General features: G+C 48.2%; 1 protein-coding gene across 2 annotated transcripts in view; it reads left to right on the top strand.

Annotated features, from left to right (window-relative positions):
• LOC144762260 (uncharacterized) overlaps positions 1–19,271 on the top strand; it is a 263,530-nt gene that overhangs the window by 124,622 nt on the left and 119,637 nt on the right. For both annotated transcript variants that reach the window (XM_078647407.1, XM_078647406.1), the window contains one exon: positions 6,485–6,601. In XM_078647407.1, the coding sequence (XP_078503533.1) occupies positions 6,485–6,601 (117 nt within the window). The remainder of the gene's footprint in view (positions 1–6,484; positions 6,602–19,271) is intronic.

Genomic DNA, 19,271 nt, shown 5'->3' with positions numbered 1-19,271 from the left:
TTTGGGATAGCTACTAGTATAGCCTCCCTCATAGATAGATGGAGGCAGTATGCCCTTTTCACACATGTCATTAAATAGGGTTGCAAGATGCGGGAGCAATTGTTCCAGAAATGCCTTATAGAAGGCAACTATCAAACCATCGGTTCCCGGGGCACTTCCCGTCTTCATGCTGCCCACTGCTTCGATTATCTCGTCCCTTTCTATTGGGTGCATTAGCAGCTCCCTTTGTGCATTTGGGAGAAAGGGAAGCTGGATATGCTCCAGGTACTCAATTATTTGTTCATCGGTTCCCATCGATTGGGAGCTGTATAACTCTGTATAATATTGCCGGAAGCGTTCAGCTACCTCCTCATCCTCTGTCAAAAGCTCCCCTCTATCCGACTTAATCTCAGTAACTAACGTTTTGCCTCGTCTCGTCTTCATTAAGTGGGCCAAGACAGATCCCGGCCTCTCCCCTTCGCCATACACGCGCGCTGTGGCGTACAGGCCTAAGTGTTTTACCTCGCTATCCGCCACCGCATGGTATTCCGTCAGTACCGCTTTAATTTCCTCGTCTATTGACTCGCAGCGCCCTGCAAGTCGTCGCCGCTCCAGATCTTTTAGTTTCCCCTCTAGATCCGTCAGATTCTTGCGTAAGGCTTTAAGGACCCCCGAGTGCTTAGCCATCGCTACCCCTCTGATGTAAACCTTAAAAGCCTTCCACAGTGTTTGGAAATCATCCACCAAGCCAGTGTTTGTGTCGAAGAAAGAGTCAATGGCTTCTGCCATCTCCTCCCTGAACACCGGATCAAGTAGGGAGTAAGGAGGAAACGTCCACGTAAATGGCGGCAGCCGCCTACCCGGGTCCCTAACACCAACAGTAACGGGGAGTGATCTGAGAGCGTACGCGGCAGCACCGAATAGTGCCGCACCTTATGGATCAGTGAATTGGAAACCATCCAGTAATCAATCAGAGTGTGTATATTGTGATATGCCGAGTAGTGTGTGTAGTCCCCCCTTCTCTGCATTCCTTTCACGCCACACATCCCACATCCAAACGCACTAAGGCCTCATCAAGCTTCCATGCAGCCGCCGATGGGCACCTAAGAGGTCCAGCAGATCTGTCCCTGTCCGGGTCTCTGACCAAATTGAAGTCTTCTCCCCAAAGGATCTTAGCATCCCCCCATTGGCTAACTATCGTAGCTATGTCTCTAAAGAATTCTGGACAGTCAAAATTGGGGCCATAAATATTAACTATAAGCAGGTCTGAACCCCTGTCTGCACATTCGGAGATTACATCTCTACCTCCAGGATCTCCTTTAAGGAGCGAGAGTGTAAGCGAAGACCTAGGATTAACCCAGTTCAGTACGCCCCTAGCATGCGTGGTGAAACCCGACGAGTTGATATTACCCATCACCCCCTATATTTCAACATAGGGCTACATTGAGGCAGATGAGTCTTATGCAGCAGGGCCAAATCTACATTCTGCCTGTTGAGGTAGCTCAAAACCTTCCTAAGTTTCCGGTGATCATTGAGTCCCCTAACGTTCCATGACAAGGACCTTTTTTTCCCGGCCCGTCCCCGAACTTCACTCTGAGCGCCTGCCATTCATAGTGTATTGCGTGCATGAGGCAAATCATGTACTTTGGAACTTAGACGTGCCATGCTGCGTCAGGTCACCTCTCAACAAACATCGACACCACCCCCCCCTTTGGCACCCCCCCCGGCCCCACACCCACAGCAGACCGCCCCCAACATGGCCGCATGCAATACAATTCTCTATCCCTCGGCCCCCCTAAACCCCATTTTCCCTACCCATTTTCCCTACTATGCAAAAAGAAATAACAACAGTGCAAGGCACGCGTGGGCGGAGGTAGCTCTTCGCTTCAAACGTAGGTAAGTAGTAACCACTACCGTAAATTGGCCCTAGCTCCTCTTTGCCTTACAGTAACATTTACAGCTGAGGCCACAAAGCCTCCAGCCCCAACAAACAAGTTAACAGGCTCCCCCGACTTATCTCAGTCTTTGGGTCCCAGCTGGCTCTTCTAGCATCACCTCCGGAAAGTCTGGTCCTGAGTCGTCTCATGCAGCCCACCGGTATGCAGCAGGCCAACCCGCAGCCTTGTAACAAAGACACAGGATCGTAGTGACTATATCGAACCGGCTTCACCTGCATAGGGGAGCCCCCCCCGTCCAGGAGACCCATGTTAGTGCGAAAGCTTCATGTCCAGATGCATTAAGCACCTCGCTCTATGTCCACCTGAACTTTACAATGTTCTAGTAGTTGCCACCATGTAGATCAGCCTTGGTCGTCCAGTGAGGCCCCCTCCATTCCTTCGTGCTGCGTACGCGTCGGGCTGGTCTTCCGGTCCTTGGCCGAGTTCTTGATAGCCTGCTGCAAAACCTTGGGTTCCGTAAATATGTGTGACTTTCCCTGTCTGTTCACTCGAAGGGGTACAACATAGCGTAATCCACACCCAGCTCGCGCAATTGCTTCTTGAGGGGCACAAAATGTCTACGGGCCTCCTGTACCCGGACCGTAAAGTCAGGAAATAAGGAGAGTTCCGAACCCTCGTACTTCAAGATTTTCTTTTCCCTGGCCACACACAGAGCAGCGTCCCGATCACGGTAATTGAGCAATTTCGCAATGATGTGGCGCGGAGGAGCGCCCGGCGGTGGGCGAGGTCCCAGGGCCCTGGGCGCCCTCTCCACAACAAACATTGCCGAGAAGCAAAGAGACAAAGAGACAAGCAATTTCTCCATGAATAGTTCCATATTGCCTTTAGCTGTCGTTTCCGGAAGGCCCACAAGCCGTAGGTTGCAGCGCCGGGAATGCGCTTCTATATCCTCTGTCTTATCCTGGAGGATACGTATGACTTTTCCCAGTTGCTTATGGTCAGCATCTAGCGTGGTGTGAACCTCCTCTACCGCCATGAGACGCCTCTCAGACATATCTAAGCGTTCAGCGTGTTTGTCCAGTCGCTCCACCATTCTATCCATCCTGTACGACATGGCGTCCATTTTAGCGCCCAACACAGTGATGCCGCTCTGTAATGGTTGCTCCATGGACTTTAGGATAGAGCGGAGGTCTTAGTCTGCATCCTCCTGTACTGGCGTTATCGCCTCCGCACCCCTGACGGGCCCAGGGTCTTGCGACTTTGATCGTCTTTGTTTGAATGACAATTTGGATTGGGTCTTATCTCCTTTACCCATTTTTGTTGCGAGTGCACACTCCAGGCGGCCTGAGCTGCCACACTAGCAGCACTAAGGGCGATAACAGGCAGGGGGAACCTTGGGATTAGGCAAGTTCTGCCCACTGTTTCAGCCTCTTTTGACTCGCAATCACTGCAGGCCAATGGGACCCCAGTATACTCTCGTCGTGTCCCCACGTTCACCGCTCTTTTACACGGCTTAGCAAATTTCACCGAGCCCAGGCGACCGGCTCAGGATGTAGTCAGACCAGCGAGCCAACGTGTCAGCGCAGAGGTGCACAGCCCCAGGTTCATCTTAGTCCATCTCCTCTCAGTGAACCCATGCATCCGAGATGCCAGCCGATGGAAATGCTTGTAGGGTCCCCCAGTTGCAGGACAGGCCCGCTGTGTGCTCTGGTAGTCTGGGGAAGCCATGTGAGCAATAGATGGGCCCAGGGTTACAATGCCACTGTCCGCTCCCGGAGTCCCCCGCCGCACCCCATCTGTAGCTCGCCGCGTTTGCTCCTGCGTGCGCCAAAATCTCACCAGACTGGCGCTACGGCCCTTGAGATAAGAGATTTTCCGATGGGTTTGTTTGACTCCTAACACTTCTCATCACATGGAGGGCTCCATCCCCTGCAGAGAAGAGATCCTCCGACAGGTTTGTCTGACTCCTAATGCTTCTCGTCTCATAGAGGGCTCCATGCCCTGCAGATAACAGAAGATTCTCAGACAGCTTTTTCGCAACTCCTAAAACTTCTCATCTCATAGAGGGCTGCATCCCCTGCAGATAAAAGATCCTCCGACAGGTTTGTCCGACTCCTAACACTTCTTATCTGATAGAGGGCTCCATCCATGCAGATAAAAGATCCTCCAACAGTGTTTGTCCGACTCCTATTTTCTCATCTCATAGAGGGCTCCATCCATGCAGATAGATCCTCCGACAGTGTTTGTCCGACTCCTAACGCTTCTTATCTCATAGAGGTCTCCATCCCCTGCAGATAAGAGATTCTCCGACAGGTTTGTCCGACTCCTAACGCTTCTTATCTCATAGAGGGCTCCATCTGTGCAGAAAAGAGATCCTCCGACAGTGTTTGTCTGACTCCTAACACTTCTTATCTCATAGAGGGCTCCATCCATGCAGGTAAAAGATCCTCCAACAGGTTTGTCCGACTCCTAATGTTTCTTATCTCATAGAGGGCTCCATCCATGCAGATAAAATATCCTCCGACTGGTTTGTCCGACTCCTAACACTTCTTATCTCATAGAGGGCTCCATCCATGCAGATAAAAGATCCTCGACAGGTTTGTCCGACTCCTAATGTTTCTTATCTCATAGAGGGCTCCATCCCTGCAGATGAGAGATCCTCTGACAGGTTTCTCCCACTCCTAACACTTCTTATCTCATAGAGGGCTCCATCCATGCAGATAAAAGATCCTCGACAGGTTTGTCCGACTCCTACCACTTCTTATCTCATAGAGGGCTCCATCCCTGCAGATAAGAGATTCTAAGACCGGTTTGTCCGGCTCCTAACACTTCTCGTCTCATGGAGGGCTCCATCCCTGCAGATAAGAGATTCTAAGACCGGTTTGTCTGGATCCTAACACTTCTCGTCTCATGGAGGGCTCCATCCCTGCAGATAAGAGATTCTAAGACAGGTTTGTCCGGCTCCTAACACTTCTCGTCTCATAGAGGGCTCCATCCGTGCAGATAAAAGATCCTCCAACAGGTTTGTCCGACTCCTAACACTTCTTATCTCATAGAGGGCTCCATCCATGCAGGTAAAAGATCCTCCGACAGGTTTGTCCGACTCCTAATGTTTCTTATCTCATAGAGGGCTCCATCCATGCAGATAAAAGATCCTCTGACAGGTTTGTCCCACTCCTAACACTTCTCATCTCAGAGGGCTCCATCCCCTGCAGATAAGAGATTCTAAGACAGGTTTGTCCGGCCCCTAACACTTCTCGTCTCATAGAGGGCTCCCTCCCCTGCAGATAAGAGATTCTCTGACAGGTTTGTCTAACCCCTAACACTTGTCGTTTCATAGAGGGCTCCCTCCCCTGCAGATAAGAGATTCTAAGACAGGTTTGTCCGACTCCTAACACTTCTCGTCTCATAGAGGGCTCCATCCCTGCAGATAAGAGATTCTAAGACAGGTTTGTCCGGCCCCTAACACTTCTCGTCTCATAGAGGGCTCCCTCCCCTGCAGATAAGAGATTCTCTGACAGGTTTGTCTAACTCCTAACACTTGTCGTTTCATAGAGGGCTCCCTCCCCTGCAGATAAGAGATTCTAAGACAGGTTTGTCCGACTCCTAACACTTCTCATGTAGAACCTGTTACTAGTAGAGCATCTACCAGAGGCACATTTCCTTTTAGGGGTAAGTGTATCCGCAGGCTGTGGCCCCCATAAGATTAGGGTGAATGCTGAGTATTAATTAAAAATCCTAGTATAAGTGAACTATTGGGAATGAACAAGTGCTGGAAAGATTTGATGCCTCAGCTATTCAGAAACTTGTAGAGTGAGCTAGCCAGGTATTTCATCAGCACATATGCCACACGCGAGTCCCAACCATACACGGCTCAAGTATTAACTAAGATGGGAAGACATACTCCCAGGAGTAGATGCGCGCTCAAAAAATACCCTGTAACATAACAGAACTGTCCGCAACCTCACTTCCTGTTACTAACCATTGCAGAGGTCAGAGGAACATAGGGCAAGGATGGACGCACATTTCTGTCCTCTTGAGCATGTGGTTTTAGGAATGGGCGTAATACTCACCTGGTCCATCAGGTAAACGCGACTGCATTGAGCAGCAGGGTGGCAGGACAGTGCATGAAGCAATTCATGCTTATTTCATGGGAACTGTCTTGCAGTTGTTGGCAGGACTGACCAAATATGTCACCAAATGAAATCACATCACATTGTTTGCTGTTTACCTGTCTGCCAGCAATAGACAGGGCTTGATTCATTTTACTTTAAGCTTTTGTATTGAGAGCAGCCTTGAAAAGATTGCTTCAATGCAGCTATATTTACTGACTTTTTATAAATGTAGTAACTTTAATCTCTTTGAACCACTTAAGTTGATTTTACTTGATTGTTCAGGCTTGTATTTGACGTACTTCAGTCATTTCTGCTCTCTTACCCAGTTCTAGTTTCCACCTGGCCCAGGCCCTCCCTGGGTGGTGCAGGTGTATTCTGGATGAGGTCTATTCAAGGTGTAAAAAGCCATTAGTGATGATCCCAGAATAAGGGTCTTTACACTTTTGACAACCCAATATCCCTGTGTTCATGTAATTTATGTTTTCATTTTAGTAGGTTCTGCTGCCACCCAGACAGACAGTTGTTTCCAATGGACAAAAGGGCACGACTCTGATGGCAAAAGTGGGGTGTTCTTGGAGAAAACTGACTTGGACAGATACCTCTACGCAGGTGAGTGACTGTGCCCCTCCGAGGTCTTACATGTCTATTTCATGGTTCTTTAACAGGCACGTACTTATTATCCACGCTTAGCTGTCTCTGCTGGGATCTGGATGAGTGACTGGCAGGCCTCAGTGGCCAGTATTTGACACACAGTCTCAGCACACTGACACAGTGTCTTACAGTCAGTTACAAATGGGGGTGGGGTCGCACACTACTCACACACCGGCGGTGTCGCCCCTAAGGACTCTGGTCAATGTAGTAAAGTGTTCGCGATGCATCATCTTTCGATCTTCTGCTATCTTCGCTGTCTTCGCCATCCCTGTTTTTTCGGGGTATTACCCCTCATCAGCAGGGATAGGCCGTGTACTGGGGTTGCCGATGGCTGCCAATATCTGCCAGGTATAGTACCACTCAGGCGCGTAGGTGCGGGATCCCAGGCTCGTCAGCCCGCTGCTCAAGGGAGCTTTAAAGTTACAAATGGGGGTGGGGTCGCACACTACTCACACACCGGCGGTGTCGCCCCTAAGGACTCTGGTCAATGTAGTAAAGTGTTCGCGATGCATCATCTTTCGATCTTCTGCTATCTTCGCTGTCTTCGCCATCCCTGTTGTAGTGGTACTATACCTGGCAGATGTTGGCAGCCATCGGCAACCCCAGTGCACGGCCTATCCCTGCTGACGAGGGGTGATACCCCGAAACACGTGTCCAGGGATGGCGAAGACAGCGAAGATAGCAGAAGATCGAAAGATGAATGAGTAGTGTGCGACCCCACCCCCATTTGTAGTCTTACAGTCAGTGTTTAACACATCTCCTCAGCACACTGTCTTACTGGCAGTGTTTAACACCCCCCCTGTGAGAAAGTGGCTCTATATATACTGGACCAAAGTAAGGTACAGTGTGTATAGAGACCACAAAACCCAGACGTAAAACAGAGGTTAAAGTCAGGGCTGACCTTACTCTCAAAAGTGGTAGCTTGGTCGAGCAGTAAGGCAGTACCAGAGGACAGTGTAAAGCATTTGTTGTACAGACTCAGTCAGCAAAAGGTTTCACACACTCAAGGACTGAACTCCAGGCCAATTGTTTCTATATCAAAAGATATAGTTGCTTTATTTTTAGAACCAACAGGTATAAAAATATACTTTTCTCAATAATGAGTGATCTCAGGTAATTACTTTGCAGAAAGGTAATGACTTTGTAAACACAATAGGTACAGGGGTTGCAGTAGGCAACACAGTTCTAAACACAATTCAGCATTGAGCTCAAAGGGTTTTTCTACACAAATACAGTGGATTACTTTGTAGATTACTTTTGTAATTCCAGGACTGGATGTAGATTGAGTCCTGGGGTCTAAGCTGAAAACCGGTTAGTAAAAACGTTTTAGTTATTGCAATGATTTTTAAGGAATAGAAAGGTATTTTTAAAGTTCACACTTAAAAACTTTTCAATGAAAATCTAGCAATGTTACACAATGGGAGAAAATTCAGGTCACAGGTAAAGTATGTTCTAGTTACTTTTGTAATCCAATACTGGGCTCCTAGGTCCAGCACTGGTATCTCTACTTAAGACAGGTAAGTAATTACGTTTCAGTAGTTGGTATGATTTTTAAGGAATATTTCAAGTTTTCAAAAGTAGACGAAGAAATTTCACAGAAAAGCAGACAATGGATGTCTATGGAGAAAATTCAGAGTACTAGTAAACCCGGTTTGGATTACTTTTGCGGTTCAGTACTGGGCTACAAGGTACAGTACTGGCTTCTCTCCTGATCACAAGTGAGTACTTCGGAATTGTATTCGGCTGATTTTATAGGACTATTTTAGAGTTTCAAAACTTCACACTTAGAAGATTTTTCGAGTCAAACCAGTCAATGTTATCCAATGGCAGGTGGTAGACCTGGCATCATTGGCGTGAGTCTCCCTTCCATTTTTGATGGATTGCCTCCACCGTTTTGATATGTTTTTGCTGGATTTATGCTTTGGGCACTGTGCCACTACTAATCAGTGCCACAGTGCGAGTGCTCCCTATGTTAAATGTATGTACTAATCGGTTATTCCATAATTGGGTTATTTGATTTATCTGTCAGCCCCTAGTACAGTGCGCCATGTGTGCCCAGGGCTTGTAAATCAAATGCTGCTGGTGGACTTGTAGCACTGGTTGTGCCACCCACAAAAGCAGCTTGTAAAGTGTGTCTCAGGCCTGCCATTGCAAGGCCTATGTGCAGTCTAGCACTGCCATGTCGACTTGGCCAAGTGCACCCACTTGCCCGTCCCTAAACCTTCCCCTTGCTTCATATTAGACACCCCTATGGTAGGCCCAAGGGCAGGGTGTATTGTAAGTATAAGGCAGGACATGCTCTGATGTGTGTAGCATGTTCTAATAGTGAATTACAGCCATTTTCGTTTTTCACTATTGAAGGCTACCTGTTCTCCATTGCCAGAATGGGCAGTTAAGATTATTACATTCTTATAATCCTAACTGACTTAGGGAACATGGTAGAAATTCAAATTTAGTATGCCTGAACTTAGAATAATAAAGCAAATCTTTTAGTAAAGGTTATTTTAATATTCTGTGTTTGCAAGTACCACTTTTAGAAAGTATGTATGCTTGCCTAACCATTTGAGCCTGCCTCTGCTGAGTTGTGTATTCCTTGTCTGGGTTTGTGTGTGGCAGGGCTGGGGAATTCCAGGAGACAGGCTGGGGCAGCCCAGTGGTGAATAGAGAGATCTGCATCTAGATGGGAGGGAGGAGTTGCATCTGGGACCTGAATAGGGCTGGGCCTTCCCTCTACAATGCTGGCTCCACCTCCTGTGGCTTGTCTGATGTCTCTGCCCTGCACTGTGAAAGGAGAGGAATCATGTCATCCGAGCGCTCCAGAGCAGTATCTTCCCTCCCCTGTGCTGGCTCCACCTCCTGTGGGCCGGCTGATGTCTCTGCCCTGCACAGTCAAAGGAAGAGGAGAGTCATATAAACAAAGTGCTCAGGAACTGGGTTGAACTAGGCAGAGGCCTCTCTGCCTTCAGAGAACAAAGGATTTTGGGGTATAAATATTGGGACCCTGATCCCAAGAAATTGGATCACTTCTGGACAAGAAACCTTTCTGCCAAGGAGAAGAACCAATGAAGCTGCATGAGTTTGGACTGCCCCTCTGCCAGTGTGCTGTTTGCTGGGTTGGCCTGCAGTGGTTGCTTCATTGCCAAAGGGAAAGGAGAAGGAACTTTGTAAGGACTTTCATCTACAGAATATTCTCCAAGGGCTTGGACTGTGCTTGCCTCCGGCTGAAGTCTCAGGAACAAAAGACTTCACCTCCAGCTCTCCCCTGAATTTCCTTGCTGGGAATTCTGACTCCAGACACTTGCGTGCCGCTGGGAGCTGGAAGCGCGACGCATCGAGAAGAAGCGTGTCGCTGCCGTGGCTGAAATCATTGCAACGCCAGAGAAGCAAGCCTTCGCCGCATCTCCCTAGAAGCGTGTGTTCATCGAAGCTGCCTGCTGTCGCATCACCGGAGAAGCGTGACTCCATCGTGAGAGTCGCCATCGCATCACCGGAGAAGCGTGTTGCAGGGCCTGTCGCAGCTCTAAAATACAGAGTCGTCGCAAGGCTGGCAGGGCATCATTGCATCTTCATCGCATCGCCGCATCAAGGGCACCATCTTCTCACATCGCAACCGCAACGGGCCCGCAAGCCGAGAATCTACACATCACCTCCGATCCGGTAAGGCTCATGATGAGTCCCCTACTCTGCGCAAGCATTAAGGAAGGACTCAACTGTTCCCCCGGGTCACGGAACTGACGCATCTTCCCTTTTGCGAGCCTTTTGTTCACTTTGCGTTACGCATCCAGGTACTTTGTTGAGAACTTTGTCGCATTTACCAACAACTTGAACTAAGAGACTTTAATCATCTTTTAAGTAATCTTAAGTGTAGTATTGTGGATTTTTGTCGTTTGTGGTCTTGTGTTTAACGGGCAGATTCATCAAAGAAAAATCGGCTCGCAAAGGGCCAGATTCTGAGAATCCGGCCCTTTGCGAGCGCTATTTTTGCATTTGGGATTCATCATCCCAAATGCAAAAATCGCAATTACAGAACTCGCTAAATTGCGAAGAATCGCATTTAAGGAATCTCAATTAGAGATTCCTTAAATGCTATTCATGAACCTTTTAAAAATTGTGAATTCGCAATATGGGGCCGCTATTTACCGCGAAGTGTAACTTCGTGGTAAATAGCGAAAACTTAGAAAAATGCACTTTAGTGCATTTTTCTAAGTTGTATGTTACACACACACATGTCCTTTGGACATGTGTGTGTGCAACACCTGTGTACATTTGCATTTCAGGGGTGCTACGGGGTGTCCTTTGGACACCCTGGCACCCTTGAAATCGCTTCCTTATTTGCAATTAGCTAATTGCTAATCGCAAATAAGGAATAACTCCCCATTCATTCCTCTGGGCCCATAGGAATGAATGGGAAAGCCATTCCTTATTTGCGATTAGCAATTAGCTAATCGCAAATAAGGAAGCAGTAGAAATCGCAAAATTAATTGCGATTTCTACATGCATCCCGTTTTGCGAGTATTTAATAGCGATTCCTTAATAATCGCTATTAAGGACTCGCAAAAGAGGACAATGATGAATCTGGGGGTAAGTCTATATATGAAGAATACTTATTTTTATAAAACCTGTGTTGTGTCCATCTGTAGTGTTATCACTGTATTACGGTGTATATTCACAAATGCTTATCACACTGCCTCTGAGATAAGCCTGTCTGCTCGTGCCAAGCTACCAAGGGGGTGAGCAGGGGTTATTAAGGAGTTTAATCCCCCTTATCCTGACTTAGAAGTAAGGTTCCCTATTTGGACAAAGGTGAATACCATTGCCAACTAGAGACCCCCAGATCTAACAGCAGGTAAGTGAGTTATCGGTTTCCAGATGAGTACTCGACTGGCAGAGTTAAGGTTCTGGGCATAGACTCAGGGGTCCCCCAGGGCCAGGTAGGTACAGTTAGTACACCCTCAGCGGCACAGGGGCAGCAGGGTGCAGAGGTAGTTAGGCCTAATGTTATCCAATGAGAGGCAGGGGGCCTTTGGTTGGTGGCTGCTGGCTAGCAGGCCACGCGGCTGGGGGAGCTGGGCTCCTGGTCACTTGGTCAGGGCAAAGGGGAAGTAGGATAGGACACAGGGTGCACGGCCAGAGGCACTCGGGCGGCTGGGTGCAGGGTGCTTTTGAGCTGTCGGGCACTCAATGTTATTCAATGGAAAAGGTAAAAAGGGAACAAAGGCTGCAGACTCGGGGACGGTGATTCTTCAGGTGCGACCACCACTTCGAGAGGTAAGTTGGGATTTTGGAGAAGAGGTAGGTACCCCAGAGGGAGGCACAGGGAGCCGCTGGGTACAGGGGTGTCTTTGGGCGTCGGGAAATCTTACCCTCAGCTGGTCGAGGTTGGAGGGGTCCCTGGTTCTGAGGCTGCAGGTGTCGTCTGGTTTGGGCATTCGGACTTCGGGTCCCAGTTGCCGGGGGGACGTCCACTTGGTCTTGGATCACTCGGGCACAGGCCGGGCTGGGCGAGTGCAGAGTGGGTTGGTCTTGTGCTGCCTGGATGGCACCAGGGGTATGGTTGTTGAAGCAGAGCATCTGCTTATGGGAGTCTCAGTCTTTTAAGAGGGTCAAGGCAGGCAGGTCCTCCGAGTGTCCCAAGGTTGCTGTGCTCAGGAGTCGCCGGGATGAAGCAGGAGCAGGTTCCAGGGTCGACAGGCCGGTAGGGCTGGGGCCAAGTCAGTTGGTGTCGTCCTGTTGTTAGCAGCTGCACGGCGGGCCTTCTTCTTGATCTTCTTTCTTCTTTTCTTATCGGGATCTGAGGAAGGAAGGTTCAGGGTGCGTCTAAATACTAAGTTTAGGGGTGTTACAGATATGGCAAAGGCAGGGAGCAATAGGACCCTGTCCTGGGGTGGGTACACCTCCTAGCCTGCTCCCCTCCTGTGGGAGGGGTGCAGGAGCCTAGCTGTGATTGGGCGGGGCTCCCCATTTTCAAGATGGCCGGAGCCCGGGGTCGTGCTTCTCCTCGCCTCTCCCACCTGAGGGGTGGGGTTGGCACAGGCTGGCACACCCCCCTTCCTGACGTAGGGTTTCCTGCCAGTCTTCCCGCCATAGTGAGGGTTCGAACTGGTGGGGGCCAGTTGCTGAGTACAGCAAGTGGCCTGGAGAAGCTCACAAAAGCGGCATCCCTTTGAAGCTTCCCCCTGCCCATACTGTGGGAGGAGACCTAGCACCTCGCCCAGGATGTGCTTTGTTGCAGGCCCAGGAAAGCGAGGGGCTCTCCACCCAGGGGTCCAGCAACATGTCTGCTGTGTGGCAGCCTGGGCAGCCACTGAGACCAGACGTGGATTGTAGGTTAGGTTTCAGGGGGCATCTCTAAGATGCCCTCTGTGGTGCATTTTACATTACATCCCACACTGGCATCAGTGTGGGTTTAATGTGCTGAGAAGTTTGATATCAAACTTGTCAGTCTTCAGTGTAGCCATTATGGTGCTGTGGAGTTCGTAATGACAACCTCCCAGCACCATATACTCTTAATGGCATCACTGCACTTACAGTGCCCAGGGATGGCCCTGGGTACTGTAGGGGCACAGGGCTCATGCACCTGTGCCCACACCACTGGCATAGGGCACCCAGCTAGAGGGGTGACTGATGTATGCCAGGGCAGTGGGTTTGTGGGCATGGCACACAGGGATGTGTTCCATGTCGACTCTCTGTTTAGTTCTGTTCCTAGACACTCAGCCTGCAAAGGCAGTGTGTGGGTGTCAGGGTTCAGGGCCCCCAAGGGTGGCACAATAAGTGCTGCAGCCCTTAGGGGTCTGCTCTGGTCACCATGCCCTGGGTCCCTAGGATACCATTTACTAGGGACTGACAGTTGGCCAGAGATGCCAATTGGGTTTTACGTTCAATACAGTTTTAGGGAAGGAACACAGGCCCTGGGTACCTGGTTGGCAGGAGCCCAGGGCACACTCAGTCAAAGTACATCAGCAGTTCAGCAAAAAGTGGGTGCATACTAATGCAAGAAAGATGGCACTTTCTCACACCCCCTCAGCACACTATCTTACAGGCAGTATTTAACACACTGCCTCAGCACACTGCCACACTGTCTTACAGGCAGCATTTAACACACCCCCTCAGCACACTGGCACACGATCTTACTGCGATGTTTAACACACCTCCTCAGCACACTGGCACACTGTCTTACAGGCAGCATTTAACACACACCCTCAGCATACTATCTTACAGGCAGCATTTAACACACACCCTCAGCATACTATCTTACAGGCAGTATTTAACACACCGCCTCAGCACACTGGCACACTGTCTTACAGGGATGTTTAACACACCTCATCAACACACTAGCACACTGTCTTACAGGCCATGTTTAACACACTGCCTCAGCACACTGGCACACTTTCTTACAGGCAGCATTTAACACACCCCCTCAGCATACTATCTTACAGGCAGCATTTAACACACCCCCTCAGCATACTATATTACAGGCAGTATTTAACACACCACCTCAGCACACTGGCACACTGTCTTCCAGGGATGTTTAACACACCTCATCAACACACTAGCACACTGTCTTACAGGCAGTGTTTAACACACCCCCTCAGCATACTATCTTACAGGCAGTATTTAACACACCGCCTCAGCACACTGGCACACGGTCTTACTGCGATGTTTAACACACCTCCTCAACACACTGGCACACTGTCTTACAGGCAGTGTTTAACACACCCCCTCCGCATACTATCTTACAGGCAGTATTTAACACACCGCCTCAGCACACTGGCACACTGTCTTACAGGCAGTGTTTAACACACCCCCTCAGCACACTATCTTACAGGCAGTATTTAACACCACCTCAGCACACTGGCACACTCTCTCACTGGCAGTATTTAACACACCGCTTCAGCACACTGGCACTCTCTCTTACTGGCAGTGTTTAACACACCGCCTCAGCACACTGGCACACTATCTCACTGGCAGTGTTTAACACACTGCCTCAGCACACTGGCACACTGTCTTACAGGCAGCATTTAACACACCCCCTCAGCATACTATTTTACAAGCTTACAAGCAGTATTTAACACACCGCCTCAGCACACTGGCACACTGTCTTACAGGCAGTGTTTAACACACCGCCTCAGCACACTGGCACACTCTCTTACTGGCAGTGTTTAACACAACCCCTTAGCACACTATCTTACAGGCAGTATTTAACACACCACCTCAGCACACTATCTTACAGGCAGTATTTAACACACTGCCTCAGCACACTGTCTTACAGGCAGCATTTAACACACCCCCTCAGCATACTATCTTACAGGCAGTATTTAATACACTGCCTCAGCACACTGGCACACTATCTCACTGGCAGCATTGAATACACCCCCTCAGCATACTATCTTACAGGCAGTATTTAACACACCGCCTCAGCACACTGGCACCCCATATCACTTGCAGTGTTTAACACACCTCCTCAGCACACTGGCACACTGTCTTACAGGCAGTGTTTAACACACCGCCTCAGCACACTGACACACTATCTCACTGGCAGTGTTTAACATGCCTCCTCAGCACACTGGCACACTGTCCTACAGGCAGTATTTAACACACCTCCTCAGCATACTGGCACACTGTCTTACAGGCAGTGTTTAACACACCGCCTGTCTTACAGGCAGTGTTTAACACACCGCCTCAGAACACTGGCACTCTCTCTTCCTGGCAGTGTTTAACACACCGCCTCAGCACACTGACACACTATCTCACTGGCAATGTGTAACACACCTCCTCAGCACACTGGCACACTGTCTTCAGGCAGTGTGAAGTGAAGTGTAATGGGACTTATATAGCGCACTACCACTCCAGGGAGTATCTTGGCGCTTGGATTCCTAAAACCAGCGGGAGTAGATGAAGGAGAACTATCTGTCTATAGGCACATCATAGAAATCCCATGTATTCGGAGTTTGACAAGGAATAGATCCATGTTTTTAAAAGCTTTCTAAACTTAAGTTCAGTAGTGGATTGACGCAGGAGGAAAGGAAGTTTGTTCCATGCTTTCGCGCCAATGACTGCAATGGATTTTCCTCCTTTGGTTGACAATTTGAACCTGGGGACATGGAGTAAGTTAGCTATGGAGGACCTGAGTGATCTAGACGGATGATATTGTTTGAAATATTTGCGCAAGTACAGTGGGCCATGATGGTGAAAGGCTCTGTAGGTAATGGTAAGAACTTTAAAGAGTATGCGCTTGTGTATTGGGAGCCAGTGTAACACGTCCAAAGCTGCAGAAGCTGAGGATATCCTAGGCAGTCTGAGGACCAGTCTGGCAGCTGCGTGCTGGACCATTTGAAGTTTATGCAGGGCTGATTCATTAAGTCCTGCATAAAGGCTGTTACAATAGTCCAGCCTAGATGTTAGAAGGGCAACAGCTACTGTACATCTGGCACTCAGGGGGAGAAAATCGAAGAATTTTCTAAGGCTCCTTATGATACCGAAACATATCCCTGCTACTTCCTTGGCTTGTTGGTTGAAAGTCAGAGTATTGTCAAATTTTATGCCTAGGTTTCGGGCAGCATTGATAGTATTAGGGGGAGCTTCTGCATGTTCCGGCCACCAGTCTCGTGGCGAAAAAGAATTATTGGGTCCAAAAGGAATAATTTCAGTTTTTGACGAATTACACTTCAGATGGTTGTGTGACATCCATTTGAAGGTTGCTGACAGACATTCTTTCAGTATTTGCTCTGCGTTAGATTGATGTTTGTCCAGGGTCAGAACAAGCTGAGTGTCGTCAGCATAGGCGACAGTACTGATGTTATAAGAAGAAATTACGTTTAATAGGGGAACCATATAAAGGTTGAACAGGGTGGGGCTCAAACTGGAGCCCTGCGGAACCCCTGTATTGATAATTCTTTCTTCTGAAAAAAAGTCGCCCAGCTTTACCATCTGGCGTCTCTGTGCTAGGTAGTTTTTAAACCATTCGAACACGGTTCCTGCTATGCCTGCGTTAGTAAGGTGGTGTAAAAGGATAGCATGGGATACCGTGTCGAATGCTGCAGAGAGATCTAATAGGATCAGGACAGCAAGTTTGCCCTGAATCAATGCAGCACGGATGGTTTCAGTGGATGACAGGAGTGCAGATTCAGTGGAGTGGTGGGTCCTAAAACCTGCTTGACAAGGATGTAAAATGTCATTTTCTTCTAAAAATGCCATTAGTTGTTTATTGGCAAAAGATTCTGCTATCTTGCAGATGGCAGGAAAAAGAGAGATAGGACGTAGGTTAGAGAGGATAGTGGGTTCTTGTAGCACCTTTTTCTGTAATGGTTTCACTATCGCTACCTTCCACTGAGAAGGAATCTCCCCCGATTGGAGGGATGAGTTGATGATGGCATTGATATAAGGATTGACCTCCTGTATCATGGATTTAAGAAATGCAGGGGGACAGGGATCGAGCGGAGATCCGGATTTCAAAGTAGAGATTCCCTGTAATGAATCGTCAAGGGTAATGTGGCTGAAATTTTCCCATAGGGGTTGATGGGGCTTGAGGGCAGGTTCACTCACAGGTTCTGCTGTTATGAATTGGGGGAAGTCTTTAGTGAGCGTTTCTATTTTTTGGGTGAAATAAGAGGCTATGTCGTTACATAAGGTCTGAGACGGGGGAATATCTTGGGTTGCAGTTTTAGGCTTGGTGAAGCTGGTAACGATTTTGAAAAATTCTTTTTGTTTATTATTTGCTGCTTCAATACAGGAGGTGAAATAGTTAGTCTTTGCCACTTTGATGGAAGAGTGATATAATCTCCTAGCTTTCTTGTATATCACTTTAGCGTCATTGTCATAGTTCCGTCGCCATTTGCACTCTAAAAGTTTAATTTCCGCCAGTTGTTCTTTCAGAGTGTCTAAAAACCAGGGAGCGGAAGTTTTCTTTTTTCTTATGGAGTCTCTAGTTCTGTCTGAATTTCTAATATTATTTCCAATGTCAGTCATCCATCTCTCAAATTTTTGATAATCTGTGGTAGTATTCCCCGAGAGAGTAGGTTTACTTTCCTCAGCCCAGCTAGTAAGATCAGAATGTTTCATGATTTTTCCCCAATTGGGTAGAGTGTTTCCCTTATTTACTACTTCTTTAGACTTCAAATGGCTATCTGTAAGTTCAATATTGAATTCAATGAAGAAATGGTCAGTCCAAGTCTGAGGTGTAGGATCCCTGACCGTCAATTTATCTAAATTGGAGCTGATACAGTCAAGGGAGTGTCCAGCCTTATGGGTGGCTTGGAGAGTCTTAAGAGATAATCCCAGGATATGTAAAGTTTCTTTAAAGTTGGAGGCATGGTTGTCATTAGGGTCATCTAAGTGGAGATTTAAATCGCCAACAATAGTAAAGTTGGAATATCTAAGGGTCAGGTCACTCAGCACTTCCCCCACACTTGCAAGAAAACGCGTGGGATTGCGGGGAGGCCTGTAGAGCAATGCTCCAGAGAAGGTGAAAGTGTCATGTATTTGGATGCAAAAGTATAGGCTTTCAGCTTCTTCAATATCAGGAAGCTCTCTAATTGAACACTTATAGATATCTCTATAAATGATAGCCAGGCCTCCACCACGCTGTTTTACCCGGTCTTGTCTGCAAATAGAGTAGCCAGGAGGGACGGCATGGACTGTGTTAGGGTTGGACCAATCATGAAGCCAAGTTTCTGTGATAAATATACAGTCTAACTCATTTTCGCTAACTAGATCAAATATGTGAAAAGAATTTTTACATAGTGAGCGGGCATTTATCAGGCCACCTTTCAGATAGTTGGGAGTCGATTGGTTGACAATAGGGTGGTAAGGTTCTAAAGTATGCCTACAAACCGAGCAACAAATGGGGCCTGCCCACTTGTCTACGTTAAGTGCATGATGGCAATGAGGATGAGACTATAGCGCGCTCGCTGCTCGCGTTCGCTGCGCGAAGTGGTAGCCATCTCCATTTGTAGTCCCTTCGGTAGCGCAAGGGCGCTGGGACTTGTAGTTTTAGTCCTGAAAACCTGAGGGGGGCTGATCACGCGTCTCCGGCCACAGATCCTAATCGTCTGTGAGCAGGAGGAAAGGGGCGCTGTTAATGCGGTATGTGAATTTAACTAATAAAGACAGTTTAAAAACACAAATTTACTCCGCAAACAAAGTATCAATAAACAGTGATTTTTTAAAATATGCAAACAGGCTATCACCCGGCTTCCGCCTCAGGTGCTAAAGGGAATCCTAGTGCGCAGTAGTCAGAGGCAATTGTATAGGATTATTGCCAGGCTTCTGCCGCCAAAGTAAAGAGGAATCTCACGACTTCAGCGCGGCTCCTCCCTTTGTAGTCCCTTCGGTAGCGCAAGGGCGCTGGGACTTGTAGTTTTAGTCCTGAAAACCTGAGGGGGGGCTGATCACGCGTCTCCGGCCACAGATCCTAATCGTCTGTGAGCAGGAGGAAAGGGGCGCTGTTAATGCGGTATGTGAATTTAACTAATAAAGACAGTTTAAAAACACAAATTTACCCCGCAAACAAAGTATCAATAAACAGTGATTTTTAAAAATATGCAAACAGGCTATCACCCGGCTTACGCCTCAGGTGCTAAAGGGAATCTTAGTGCGCAGTAGTCAGAGGCAATTGTATAGGATTATTGCC

The sequence above is a fragment of the Lissotriton helveticus genome, chromosome 6 (assembly GCF_964261635.1).
Source record: "Lissotriton helveticus chromosome 6, aLisHel1.1, whole genome shotgun sequence".
NCBI lineage: Eukaryota > Metazoa > Chordata > Amphibia > Caudata > Salamandridae > Lissotriton > Lissotriton helveticus.
This window is presented reverse-complemented; position numbering and strand designations above follow the sequence as displayed.